Raw genomic sequence first — 14,393 nt, 5'->3', positions numbered from 1 at the left:
GTTGTGGTCTATTTGACTCTTGAACTTGAGAAGAGTTTGTTTGATGAACATAGATGCTTTATTGTTTTGGGTATATATATTTATAATTGTTAAGTCTTGTTGGTGTATGGTTCCTTGGAGCAGTATATAGTGTCCTTCTTTATCCTTTTTGATTGATTTTAGTTTGAAGTCGGCTTTATTTAATATGAGGATGAAAAGCCCTGCTTCCTTCTGCAGTCTGTGTTGAGTGGTATGATTTTACTCAACTCTTCACCTTCAGTCTGTGAATGTCTTTTTCTATGAGTCTCTTGGAGGTAGCATCTTTTTTTTTTTTTTTAATTCAATCTGCTAGTCTATGTCTTTTGATTGGTGAGTTTAGGACATTAACATTCAGGGTTCTTATTGAGACATGATTTGTATTCCCAGCCATTTTTATTTATTTTTCTTATTTAATGTGACTTCGTTTCTCCTCTGGTTAGATTTTCTTTAGTGTAATCCCTCCCTCTACTGATTTTCATTGTTGTTTTTCATTTCCTCTTCTTGGAATATTTTACTGAGGATGTTCTGTAGTTCCAGCTTTCTAATTGTAAATTCTTCTAACTTTTGTTTATCATGGAAGGTTTTTATTTCTTCATCAAATCTAAAGCTTAGTTTTGCTGGATATAAGATTCTTGGTTGGCATCCATTTTCTTTCAGAGAGCTTGATATATGTTGTTCCACAATCTCCTGGCTTTGGGGGTCTAGGTTGAAAAATCTGCTGAGATACAAATTGATCTTCCCCTATATGTGATCTGATTCTTCTCTTTTGCGTCTTTTAAGATTCTCTCCTTATGCTGTATGCTAGGCATTTTCATTATAATGTGCCTTGGTTTAGATATGTTGTAATTTTGTACATTTGGTGTCTTATAAGCCTCTAGTATTTGGTTTTCCAATTCGTTCTTCATGCTTGGGAAATTTTCTGATATTATCTCATTGAAGAGATTGTACATTCCTTTGGTTTGAAACTCTGTGCCTTCCTCTATCCCAATAACTCTTAGATTTGGGTTTTTGATGCTGTCCCATCATTCTTGGATGTTCTGTTTATGGTTTCTTACTATCTTCACTGTGTGATCAACTTTATTTTTCATATTATATACTTTGTCTTCATTATCTGACTTTCTTTCTTCCAAGTGATCTAATCTGTTGGTTGTGCTTTCTATTGAGTTTTTTATTTGATTCATTGTATCCTTCATTTCAAGGATTTCTGACTGTTTTTTTCCCCCTGAGTCTCTGTCTCTCTCTTGAAGTAATCTTTTGCTACCTGTATTTGCTCTCTTATCTCTATGTTGGAGTGATCATTCTTTAATTCACTGATCATTTTAATTATGAACCTTCTGAATTCCTTGTGGTATTTCATCAACTTCGCTGTCCATGGGTTCTGTTATTATAGTGTCTAATTTGTTTGGGGCACTTTTCTCCCCTGTTTTTTCATGTTATCTATGTGTCTTCCTTTCTTGCAGTGTGGATTTGAGATATTACAGTTTCTTCCCTATATTCTTGTAGTACCTGTGCAGATTGTCTGTACCTCACCTTGATATTGGGCTTCTAGACCCTGCTGGTGTCCCTCAATATATGCATCTAAAGGTGGTGGTGGCAATAGCCGAGGTAACTCGAGATAATAGTTAAGGTGCCCCAAGATGGAAGCAATGTCTTATAGAGATGGAGCTGAAAGGGTGGGCCTCACACTCCCTTTGGGATGCCTGCTCTGAGATACAGCTGTTTTTAGGCCCTGTCTGTTGTCAAAAAGTTATGGGCTACTGCATGGGGAAGGCTATGGCGGTGACTGTAGTATCCTAAGATGGAAGTGGGTTAGGCTTAGGCTCCAAGGTGGGTGAAGGGTGAACTCGGACCTACCCTGGACCTGGATCCTGCACAAGCTGTTGTGGACAGATCTGGGCCAGGCCTGGGCTCCTGGGGTAGTCTCCTGGTTGGAAGAGGTGGTCCTGTGCTGGAGACTGGGCTCCAGAGGGTGCCTGCCAATGGAGGGGTGGACCCAGGCCTACTGTGAGCCTGGACCCCACACAGGTGGGTGGATCTGGGATGCTGGGCTTGACGTTCCACGTAATCTACTGGTCGGAAGGGATAGACGTGTGGCAGAGGATGGGCTTCAGTGGCTGGCTGTCTCATGGGTGGAGGAGTGGACCAGGCTTACTGTGAGCCTGGGTCCTGAGTGGACTAATGTGGGTGCTCTGGGCTGGTCCTGGGCTCTCGTGGTAGTCTGCTGGTAGGAAGAGGTGGTCCTGTGCTGGAGGATAGGCTCTGGTGAGTATCTGCCCCACAGATGGAAGGGTGGGACTTGGGCCTGCTGTGAACCAGGATGCCATGCTGGCTGGTTTGGGCCTCCTTATTTCTTCAGAAATGCAGAGGTAAAGAAGACAGTTTAGTCTCTAAGAAATGATGTATTATAATACACCAATACAAATATGAAAAAAATTTAAAACTTTGAAAATGATGTAACAAGTGACCCTTAGAGCAGTATTTAGTTACGAGCTCATTCAGTCTCTGATAACAGACCAAAATGTGACTTGATCCTGGTAAAATCTCTCAAAGCCTCCTCTATAAAATGGAAATAATGAATGTTAATTCCTATTATATGCTTTTAGTAAATCTCAACTTTTGTGACTGGTATTACTGTTATCATGATTATTGTAATAAATGCACAAATAACTTCATTTGAAAGAGGAATAAGCTATATTGTGTGAAACCTATTAATAAAGTTCCATGGAGGGGTATGTGTATATGTGGGGATCATGTAAAAATTTTTATGGAAAGGGTGGCTTTTGAGATGGACCTGAAAATGAATGGGATTGTTAAAGGCAAATAATGGAATAGAATAAAGGCCTTTTGAGGTGAGTTAACAGTTAAAAAAACAGAAATTTAAAAATATAGAATTATAGAATTTGAAGAATAGCAAACAGTCCAGTTTTTAATCTTTTTTTTTTTTTTTTTTTGTAGTTGTAGATGGACAGCATGCCTTTTTATTTGCTTGTTCTTGTATGTGGTGCTAAAGATCAAACCCAGTTCCCCACATGTGCCAGGCAAGCACTCTGCCACTCAGCCCCAGCCCCGTCAAGTTTTTTTTATTTTATTTTATATTTTTAGTTATAGATGCACACAATATCTTTATTTTTATGAGGTGATGAGGATTGAACCCAGTGCCTCACATGTACTAAATAAGCACTGTACCACTGAGCTATAACCCCAGCCCCAAAAGAGTCCAGTTTGCATCAGAGAATAAGTTTGACAAAGGCATGGAGTATTGATTTAGAATGAGGAATTTACATTTGTTGGTTAAGGAAATGGAAAGCCGTTGAAATTTTTGAGCAATGTTTTTCATTTTTTTGTAAATGGAAGGTATATGAAAGCTATCTTTGTTTAAAAGTTTTGCTCTCACTTTGAGTAAAAGAGGATTTAGAAACTTACAGACCTTTTTAGAGAAAGATAGTGTGTTGTATTTTTTTTTACTTTTACATCTTTTATCTCATCAAGTTCAAGTGAGGGTTAAAATGAGATGAAAATTAAAGGACAGTAACTTTTATTAAAAATCATAATAGAAATGGCTCAGAAGTTGAGACTTAGAGTTTATGTTTTCTGAACTACAGTTTCTTGAGTGTAGTTGGAAGACTTTCAATAATTAATTATTCTCTAAATATCTCCCCTTGAATTATTTGGTATTATAATAAGTGAAACTCTTTGTTTACTATTGAATTAAATTATAATTTAAATATTTTATACTGTTTCTACATATTTCAGACATGGCTTATTTGTTAGATTATAAGCTCACTGAAGGTGGCAACTATATATGTGCAGTCCTCATTGCATTACATGTAGGGAGGTTATATATGTATATATAAAATGCAGATTATGCATATGGAATTTTTAGTAAATCTTTAGGATTTTACAATTGTATATAAAGTGTTAGGTATGTGTAGTTGTTTATTCTGAGTAAAGGGTGTATAACTTTTTATTACATTTTTAGAGAATTCTATGACCCTGTAATTTTGCCTGTTACCCTAGATATTTGTCTAAATTTGTAGTATCATTTTCATTTTTTCGTATTGTTTAGATTTGACTTCATTTAATTTGTTTCAAAATAAAATTAGAACCTGTTTAATTTTGGTTATGAATTTAGAGGGTTTAATAAAAGGACATTTTAGAATCATCATAAATCGTTTTGATGACATACTTAATGCCATGGAGTAATTTTGTACTATATAATTTAATTTAGGAAGTTGAGTGCCGGCGCATTTATTTATTCTACTTGAATTTAACATCTCTACCCCAATGGTTGCTTTGGTCACTCTTGCTTGGGCTTCTTTCTTCTAGTATGTTATACTTCGTACTTTGTAGGAAGGTTCTCCTAACTTTGGGTGAAAAAGAAAAGTGCACTGAAGACTTTAGAACATATGTACTTGTGGTGAGAAGCTAGGTAGATTTTTTGAAAAAGCAATAGGCACTGAGTTGCCATCCCTGATGTACTCCTTGTTAGTTTTGTGACCTTCAAAATGTTCAGTGTTTAATATCTTCATCTGTAAAATGGAGATGATATTATCCATCTCAAAATATGATGGCACATACAAAGTAACTAATGCAGAACCAAATATGTAAGGACTAAAATATTGTATTCTTGTCCCTCCTTATTCCAGGGCTGTATACATTTTCCTGAAATAAAAATATTGACTCCTATTAAAAAAAATTACTTTTAATTCTACTAGCAGGTTGTTACTAGACAGTGGTTATTGGCATATAGATTTGCAAGGGGATCTAAAAACGTTGAGAACTTTTGGCCTGTTTCATAGAAGTAGGCTCTTTGATGTGAACCAGATTAAAAAAAATAAGATGAAAAAAAGCAAGAGGATTCATATATGTAGATTTGTCATTTTTTTAAAAAAAGCATTTTATTATATTCCCATAGCATTTTATATAGTTATCCTCATTTTTAAAGTAACTTTTCTGTTTTTACTTATCATTCATACAATCAGAAATAGACTACTAAGCAAGAGGAAAAAATTTTCCAGGACCTTAATTAAAGAACTATTTTTTATATTTTAAGAACTATTTTTTACATTATTAAAAATAACTGCTCATGAGAAAACCAATGTGGACTTCTACTCTAAGAAAGTATACTGGATGGCCTTTTGTTGTACTTCTAATTTATTTGGAATGCTTTCTTGGGCATGCCGTTTTTACTTCCTTGGTTATTAAAATTTATTTATAAAGCTAGAGGATAGAGTCTTTGACCCCAAAGTCCTCTTACTGCTAAAATGTTATGGTTTTATTTTATTTTATTGATCATTACACAATTTAGCAAAAATCTCTCCACATTCCATGTGCAAAGGTAACTGCACCTGATTCAAAATAGTATTTTGAATTTCCTTTTGTGCATTTGCTTTATATATTATGAGGATGAGATGTTTAACATATTGGGTTTTTCTTCTTCCATGCATGCCACATGCATTAAATAAATGGCAGTCGGCAGACCACAGGGCAGCTTGGGACTCCCAGCAGGCAAATCCCCACCATTTGAGAGCTCACCTTGCAGCAGACAGACATGGTGGCTCGGTACAGGTATTTTCTGATTTTTGCATGAGTGATTATTCCCCAAATTTATACAACTAACCCTTTTTTTTTGGAACTCGTGGCATGATTTCATATCCTAATGGGAAGCTTGTTGCTGAATTCTATTAATAATTCTTTTCCTTTGTTATTTAACAAAAAGAATAGAAACAACAGCAAATTAACATAGTGTGGAAGACCACCAGGGATACTAAGATTTTTGCCTTTATTCATTTTTTGCAAATACATGCAATAATATTTAAGACATACTCATAACAGATTAGAAAAATGAACTATATTACTTGAAATATGTGTTAAACTTGATTTTTCAATAATTAGCTAATTCTTAATGTTTTAAGTAATAGAACACTTTAATATCTTTCCCATTCATTGATTTTGCCTCCTTCAAACTTAATTTTTAGATATCGAACTCTTAAAAATTCTTGTATCAGAATATACTTGGTGATTAACTAGTCAAATAAATATGATCCTGATTTTTATAATGGGATAGTTTGTTTGTATTTAGATAAAAAATTTTTCATGATAATTATTACCCTCAGTAAATTGTGTAGATTTTTACACAAATTTAAAGCAGTTCTTTATTTATGATTTATTCCTTTTCTCCCTTTTTTATACACTTAAGGACAGCGACTATAGTCTGCCCTCCCATGACCTCTAAATTTTTAATTATTTATGTGCATTGTAGAAATAGGAAAAGACAATGGAGTCACATATGTCTTTTAAAATGTTGTTTTAAGGTATTCTAAATGCTGGCTTAAAGAATATTTAAACAACACTTGTTATCTCAGTCCATTTCATTTTAGAGTCTATTTTTATTTTTTATTGATATATTTCTACTTGAATAATTTTCCTTTATAGTTTATCAATTTCGTATTTTTCTTAATATGTATTTAATCAGTTGAATTTATACTCCAAATTTTATTCTTTACTTAAATTCTAAAAATAATTTGATGATTAAATTTTATAAGCACTCATGTTTTAGAGCTAATTTTAAAGGTCATTTAAATAATGTAACCAACTATTTTTATAGAATTTTGTAGTGTGTAGAATTTTCAATATTGCATAGAAGTATTTGAATACTTCTAAAAAAGTCTAGAGTGAAAAACTCAGAGATAAGCAAGCCTGAATTGTAAAACTTTTTAACATCCTCAATTCATATCATTGGAAAAGCTAATTGAACAAATTATATTTAATTTACATACAAAAACTGCATCCAGTAAGTCTCTATATATGTTTGCACATTTCTAAGTTCATGTGTATGTATTATAGCAAGTGTTTTAGTCATTGTTCAGGAAAATCTGCAATAATTAAGGCACTGTTAGAAATCTTTTCTGCTGTTTTTGTACTGTTATTGCAAATTTATTTTCTTAGCTTCTTCTTACTCCTATATGATTCCCAAAGATGGCTCATTGTATCCATTTGGACTATCTAAGGGTGAATGAATTTGATTATGGCTCATACTTCATGTTTTTTTTTCCAATGTACTTTTCTTGTTTCTACTCATTTCTCTCTAAAACTTGTCTGCTTATAGAGACTCCATCTGACCTCATCCTAATATTCAATAACTGATTAATTTACTTATTAGAATTATAGTAATACATAAAACATATAAATAAAACAAGAAATTATGTACTATTTTTATTGACTTCATGAATATATTTTATATTATTATACTGACCTTATATAATAGACATTAAAGAAGTTAATAAAAATTTACTAACACCCTAAGTAGCATAATACCTGCATATATCCCAATGCAAAAATACTGAATTCATTTTTTAATTTATATCCTTCATATTTTTAGAATTATTTGGAATGTTATGATACTTGGGCTAGTAAAATTATAAATTAAAACTAATAATAAGAGGATAAATAAAAATAAAAAGTTTCTAAAATCTAAACTAATATTGAATATTATTGTTGATCATGGATGAAGGCAGAAAGGGAAACAATGTGTTTTTCCACTCTTGTTGTCTACTAAAGAGAAGAGATAAAGATTTTTTTCTGTGCTGGGAATCAAATCCAAGGCTTTGCACATGCTAGGCAAACACTCCATCACCAAGCTTCACTTCCCAGCACCCGAAAACTTTTTGCTAGTAAAAAAGTATGGAAGAAATTCGCTTTGAGATTCTTCATGGTCATTAAATTACCTGTTGAACCAAGATTCAGGGATTGACTTTTCTAGAAATACAATGGCCTTATATGACATTTAAGAAAGTGTTCTCAATAAATATTAAAGGCATATTTTATTGTTTGTCAAAAAAGACATTTCAATAAAAAAAATAGGTGGCTACTTGGTAATGAAATGTGATGCAGATTCAAGATACTCAGAAGCAGGAACAGCATGAAATGAAATAAGCCATTCTGAATCTGTGACTTTCTTCTCTGACCACTGCACTTTATTCCATAGAACTGATCATTGTCAATGCAGCACTTTAAAGTATTCCCGGCTGTTTAGTGTTAACATGGAGGGTGAAATCTCTCACAGTTTTTGACCTACAGAAAGTTCTGCAGATATTTGTTATTTCAGATGTGTTTTAATAGAAACTGAGGAGCAGAGTCTAAACTTGAAATCCCTGCCTTTCCAGAATTATATAACAGACCAGGCATGCAAGTTGCCAGATTGATGACATTGTGCTTATAAGCACAGTGACTGGAGTCAGATTGGGTTCAAATTTTGTGTCTCAAATTATTTATCAGTAAAAAGAGGATGTTAATAGTACATTTACATCTATCTCATGGTTTTATTGGTGAAATATAGTTTTAAAAAGTATTTAGCATGGAGACTGGGAATTAGTAGTAGATGAGTAGAATCTATTGTTTTTACAAAGTGTAAGAAACTTGACTAGTATTTTTATGCATCTCTGGGAAGTAAAGTATATAGAGGCACAGTCAAAAGAGCATGGTCAAATGGAATTTTTTTTTTTTGTAATTCTGTTTTCTTAGTGCAATCATATTAATTCACAACTATAACTATGAAATGTACCTACTACAGAGACTAAAGAATCATGGTCAAATATATGAAGATTTTATTTTGAATCTATTCTTGGTCTGTGTGTGTTTTGGAAAACAAAACAAAATCGATTGACTATTCCACCTGTGTTCCCCCTTAGAATCATTGGTAATGAATATGGCTGAGAAACAGACTTATCACATTCAGTTTTTTTAAAATCCTTATTCACAAAAGATCTCTATAAATGATTACTAGGTGCTAGGTATTGCTCTAGGCTCTTTCATGAAAGGAAGAATACAAAGATATGGTACCTATCTCCATGGAAATTTTAGTCAGTAGAGGAGGCTAATAAGTAGGCTGTGTAATATGTAGAGATGGCACCAAGTGCTAGGAATATAAATGGGAAAAGCACCTAACCTAGATTTAGTGGGTCGAAATTTCCCAGAAAAAGTGATAGCTAGGTAAATTGAGACCTAATGAATCTGCAGGAGTTAATCAGCTGAAGAAGGTAGAAGGGCTTAGGAGAACCGTGTACCAATCAGGCTGAGAAGACAACACATCATGGAGGTCATGGAGGATAGAGACATATTGAGTAATTGAATTCATTCTGCTACATGTTGAGAAATGAGAGAGGTAGGCAGGAAGCAAATCATGAAGGATATAATAGGTCCTCTAATTAAATTTGGACTTTATTCTAAAGATATTGAGTAGGGGCTAATATTGGTAGGGGCTAATTTGTTTCAATTATGTTTTCTAAAGACTGCTTTTGCTAGAGACTCGATTGAAGGGAGAAAAGTCTGAACCACAACTATCAAAAGTGTAATGGTGATGGAGATGAAGAGAATGAGAGCACTTGAAAAATAATTAGAAGGTGGAGTTTAGTTGGTTATGGGGCCTGAGGGGAAAGGAAGAGTTTAGTTATCTCTTTTTAATATGTTTCTACATATCCTGACAAATCAGATCTCTAAAATTAGTTTTAAATATATACTAGTGATAGATAGTGACAGTCTCTAATTCCATTGTAACTGTGCCTTTCACTGTAGCACAGTGCCGTTGAGCTCAGTGCTGCTTGAAAATCTAATCCTATGAATTTGGAGGGTGGGAAACTGAGCAGAAGGCATGTATTAAGGACACTACTGTACTGAAAAATCATGTTACATAGTAAATAGTGTACCTCATCATAGTTTTAGAATCTCTTGTTTGAAAGTCTTTAGTTTGAATGATAGGATTTTGAGCTCTTGGGGGAAGAAAGGAGTAGAATAAAAAATGATACAGAATAAATATTGTGCAACTTGATACTATTAAGAAAAATACAGGATAACATTAATTGTTGTAATAAGCAATCTGGTATTTTTGCAGTATACCATCAGAAATACAAATACATATGATGATAACAGAAAAATAATTGGACAAATATATCTTGCAGTTGTGAGAAAACATACATGTTGAAATGTCAGGACTAATATTTGTCATATCTCAGTTGGTTCTACATTACAGGAATTCTGAATGCTGACCTTTCTAAAACATTTCTAAAATTGGGTTTCAGCCTTCTCTATAAAATCTTTGAAAATAATAGAGTTACTAATGAGGAACAAAATTGAGTGACTGTTATAATCACATTTTTTAGCCATAGATTTCTGGGGAGCTGAAATTGTAAGAGAGATAATGGAAGGAGTATAGTGACCTGTGTAGTCACCTGCTTTTATATGTAAATAATTTTTAGTTCATCTCCTTTTAGTTTAGCTTAGGAAATTCATTTTCAGTTATCACTGGGGCAAAGCAGTATTATTAACTTATTTTGATATTCTTTTAATAATAACATTTAAAGTAACATCTTTAAGTGTTATTATAAATGTTATTTAAGATTTGAATGCTCAAAGAAAATTGTACTCTAATACCTTTGTAAGTAAAAGTTAAATTGAAAATTTGTTTGGTTTATTTTTGTTGAAAGTTCATTAAATTGTTCCTATACTCAGTGGTCATCTTTTGGGATATAATGAATATCAATTATAGCTTTAACTACAGTTTTTAAGACTATATGTAAGAAAGTTGGTTTCAAATAATATATGTGTAGCTTTAAACAAGTCCAGTAAACTCTTTGGAACTATGTCAGTTTTTAGTGTGCTTTAAAAAAAAAACTTTTAGAAAAAAACTGAGTACATAAGTAAAACATGTAATGTTTTAGTATCTCTAATACATTTGTTGGATTTGAGATCTGGTTAATTAACAGATTATATTGAGCCTCTACTGTGCACTTGGTAATGATGCTTGTATGAAATTAAATAGAAATTAGGAAGATAGTAGTATAAACAATTTGTATAAATTCATTATTTTTATGCAGTATAGTTGAAAATGTAGCTCAGTGGTAGAGTGCTTGCCTATAGTGCATGAAGCCTTGGGTTCAATCTTATCACCAGGTGGGGAAGAAGATTCATATTTGGAAATAAATTAATTTGCTTTTAAAAGTTATTGACCACAAAGATATTGTGACAAAAAGGTATTTAACATTGAAAGGAAGGGAAAGTGGTGTGAGATCAGAGAAAGTAGGCAAGTATCATGTCATGAGGGACTTTGCCAATGGAAAGGATATAGAATATAGATTTTTATAGAAAAAAGAATATAGAATATAGATTTTATAGAGGAAAGAATATAGATTTTTATTCTCAGTGAAATGGGAAGCCAATAGTTGGAGCATTTTAAGCAAGAAATACATCCAGTTGATTTACATCTTAAAAGGAGTACTGTGGTTGTTGTGTGGATAATACATTTTACTTGGAGGACAAGTAAAACCAGAAGACCAGTTAATAGGCTTTTACTCTTATTTACAAAGAAAACATGGTGGCTTGATAATAGGGCCTAGTAGTAATAGAACTGGGGAGATCTGATTAGGTATGGGGTATGTTTGGGGAGGATTTAACAGGACCTACTTATGTATTAGATGTGGGGGTTAATTCAAAGAGGAATCACGGTGTCCTATATTTGGGGCTTGAACAACTATGGAGATGAATAGAGTTGCCATTTCTTTAAATGGGCAATAAGTGATGGAGGCCTGAGCATGATTATAGATTGTAGTGAACCCATCAGAAGGGCAATATGAAAATTTTCAAGGAAAGTAACTCATGAGGTAGTGATGTACCAAAGAGAAGGGGTATACAAGAGGGAATTGATTGAGACATTAGTGGAGCAGTTAGCTTTCAAGCCCAGGAAGAGGAAGATAGAAGACAGAAATTTTAAGATAAGGGAAGTAAGTTGAAAATGCAAGTAGTATGACTTTATCTTCAGTAAAATGCTAAACTTATTACTATATTTGTTATGAACAGCTTCCTACTAATTGTTTTGTACTCTTCCTATTAACTTTCTAATTTAAGTATTTTAATCTTTACTTAGTGTATGTATATGTGTGTGTGTGTGTGTGTGTGTGTGTGTGTATGAGATATATATATATATATTTTTTTCTTTTTTTTAACAGGTTGTAAGTTCCACAAATGGAGAGTTAAACACAGATGACCCTACTGCAGGACGTTCAAATGCACCCATCACAGCCCCTACAGAAGTAGAAGTGATGGATGAAACCAAGTATGTATTCATTTTGCTTGTTTTAATAACTTCTTATACTATGCATGTTCGAGATTTATAGTCACATAAAATTATTTCAGAGAATTTTTCTTTCAAGGAATAAATGCATGCAAAACAAGTGGTGTGATTAATTATTTTAATCACTAAATTTAAAATAGTTTTATTCTAGTAAATATTTTAATAATAAAAAGTAGCTATTTAAGAATTGTGCTCATATTCTTATATATAAGTAATAATAAGTTTGTAGTTTTTAACATTTAGGATTGTTGCATGAAAGTTTATTCCTGTATCATTATTTTTTTTCCCGTAAGAATAAGAATCAGTTTTTTTCTAGAATGTTGCATGCTTTACTATTGGTTTTAAAAATATAAGTTATTATAATGCTGCTTGGAAAAATTAAGCATGAAAATAATGTGATCATTTCAGTGTGGGCTGTTTCTGATGATCTCTTTCTCTCTCTCTCTTTCTCTCTCTCTCCTTGTATTTTTTTTTTTTTCCGTGTGTGTGTATATAGCTGCCAGAAAGTGTTGAACATGTGGTGAGTTTTCAAGTATAGGCAGGCAGAAAATAGCTCCATTGACTATAATTTCAAAGATTTAGCACTGCTTTTTTTTTTTTCCCCTAAACAAACCTCTTAACTTAGAAGCTACAATTGGTAAAAGTTATTTGAAAATATTTGCTATCATTACCATTAGCTCTTTAGAAGCAAGAAATAATTGTTTGAGGAGCTCTTTTGCCTGCTACAACTGTTTTCCTCAAATGACATTAATTTTGGGGCACTTTTTAATTGCATAGATGGAATGTGAACACTGCTTTTGCTTATGCATTCGTTTTCTAACAATGGGTTTTTGTTACTTTACAACAGATATGTTTTTGAGTTAAGTTTTCTTTTTTCCTGTTTGTCATTATTAAATACACATAGCAGATTCCTCCTTCCCCCATAGTATCACTAAAATAGTATTTCACTTACTAACCAATTATCATCATCATTGCATACCATATTCTTGTTAAACTGTCATGAGAGAAAAATTTAGAAATCCTCTAAATAGTCCTGATAATCACCAACATTATGAAAAGTAATACCTTTATTAGTAGAAATAATATTGAATTTAAATTACATTCTGGCTTTTAGTTGTAATACTGTGCTTAAAATGCTTTTCTCAGTTTCAGGATAAATTTTGAGTCAGCATGGAGTGAATAAAGGAAATTGCTTAAAGTAGTGAATTTTGAAGCATTTTACTTATTCACTCTTTTTAATTATGTGCAAACATTACATACAATTTCTTAAAAAATGCTCATTTGTTGACTGTAAAATGAGACTACTTTTGTGGATATTTCTTTTTAAAGAGCACTTTAATTTCCATTTTAATCAGTTTTGACTCTAGAATTTATGGACACTGTGACTAAACATAAGAGTATTCAAGATATAATTAGTTAGTGATTTACTTTAAATAAAAAATAAAAATAGCAGCTTATGTATATGAATTTTAGATACCACCCTAAGAATACTTAGGAAAGTATAATGGCACTGTGGCAAGTTAGAATGTATTTATTCTTTGCAGTTAAATATGGATTGTAGAATCCTAATTTTTCCACTTATTTGTTACATTCTTTAAGCTTGTTTCTTTTTCTGTAAAATGATGCTAATAATATCTACCTTATAGGTTATTGAGAAAATTAAATGTGATAAAGTGCTGATGTTTTGTTTGGCACATGGCAGGTACTCAGTAGCTGTTATCATCCCTTTTTGTTTCTTCATTATCAGCTTCCAGTGGTCTTTCTCATCTGCATTCTTTCTAGTCTTGTGCCTGTTCCATCAATGTCCCATAATATTACTTCTATACACACCCTCTTCTCTGAAACTGACAATTTCTGTTCACATCATTCTAGAGACTTGCTTTCAATTAAATCTATTACATTTATCTGTTGGTTTATTCAACAGTTATACTATTAGATTTCAGAAATATCTGATACTGGGCTTGCTTTTAAGTAGGTTACAACTAACAGGAAAAATTGTAGTTGTTTTAGGATGTATCAGTATATTATACATATTATGAAAAAAGTATTAAAATCTTAGAATTTGTAAAGAAAAGACCACTTCCTGACTTGGATAATGATAGAATGCTTTATGAAGGTGGCTTTGAAGAATGGTGTAGTAATTTATTTAGTTGGTATGGGTGTTGTTGTGTGTGTTTATGGGTTCAGGTCTCATTTCTGTAGGCATTGGAGAATGAGATTGAAGAAAGTGATGGGAAAGCTATTCCTGAAG

The 14,393-nt window shown here is 32.6% G+C and overlaps 1 protein-coding gene across 15 annotated transcripts in view; it reads left to right on the top strand.

Annotated features, from left to right (window-relative positions):
• Nucleotides 1-14,393, top strand: part of Csnk1g3 (casein kinase 1 gamma 3) — a 109,163-nt gene that overhangs the window by 81,116 nt on the left and 13,654 nt on the right. For 6 of the 15 annotated variants that reach the window (XM_078048310.1, XM_078048296.1, XM_078048277.1 and 3 more), the window contains 3 exons: nt 5,491-5,586; nt 12,018-12,124; nt 12,639-12,662. In XM_078048310.1, coding sequence (XP_077904436.1) covers nt 5,491-5,586; nt 12,018-12,124; nt 12,639-12,662 — 227 coding nt within the window. The remainder of the gene's footprint in view (nt 1-5,490; nt 5,587-12,017; nt 12,125-12,638; nt 12,663-14,393) is intronic. The other 9 variants (XM_078048311.1, XM_078048304.1, XM_078048317.1 and 6 more) reach the window with 5 other exon arrangements.

The sequence above is a fragment of the Ictidomys tridecemlineatus genome, chromosome 1, assembly GCF_052094955.1.
Source record: "Ictidomys tridecemlineatus isolate mIctTri1 chromosome 1, mIctTri1.hap1, whole genome shotgun sequence".
Taxonomy (NCBI): Eukaryota; Metazoa; Chordata; class Mammalia; order Rodentia; family Sciuridae; genus Ictidomys; species Ictidomys tridecemlineatus.
Note: the sequence above shows the minus strand (reverse complement) of the source record. Positions and strands in the feature narration are given on the sequence as shown.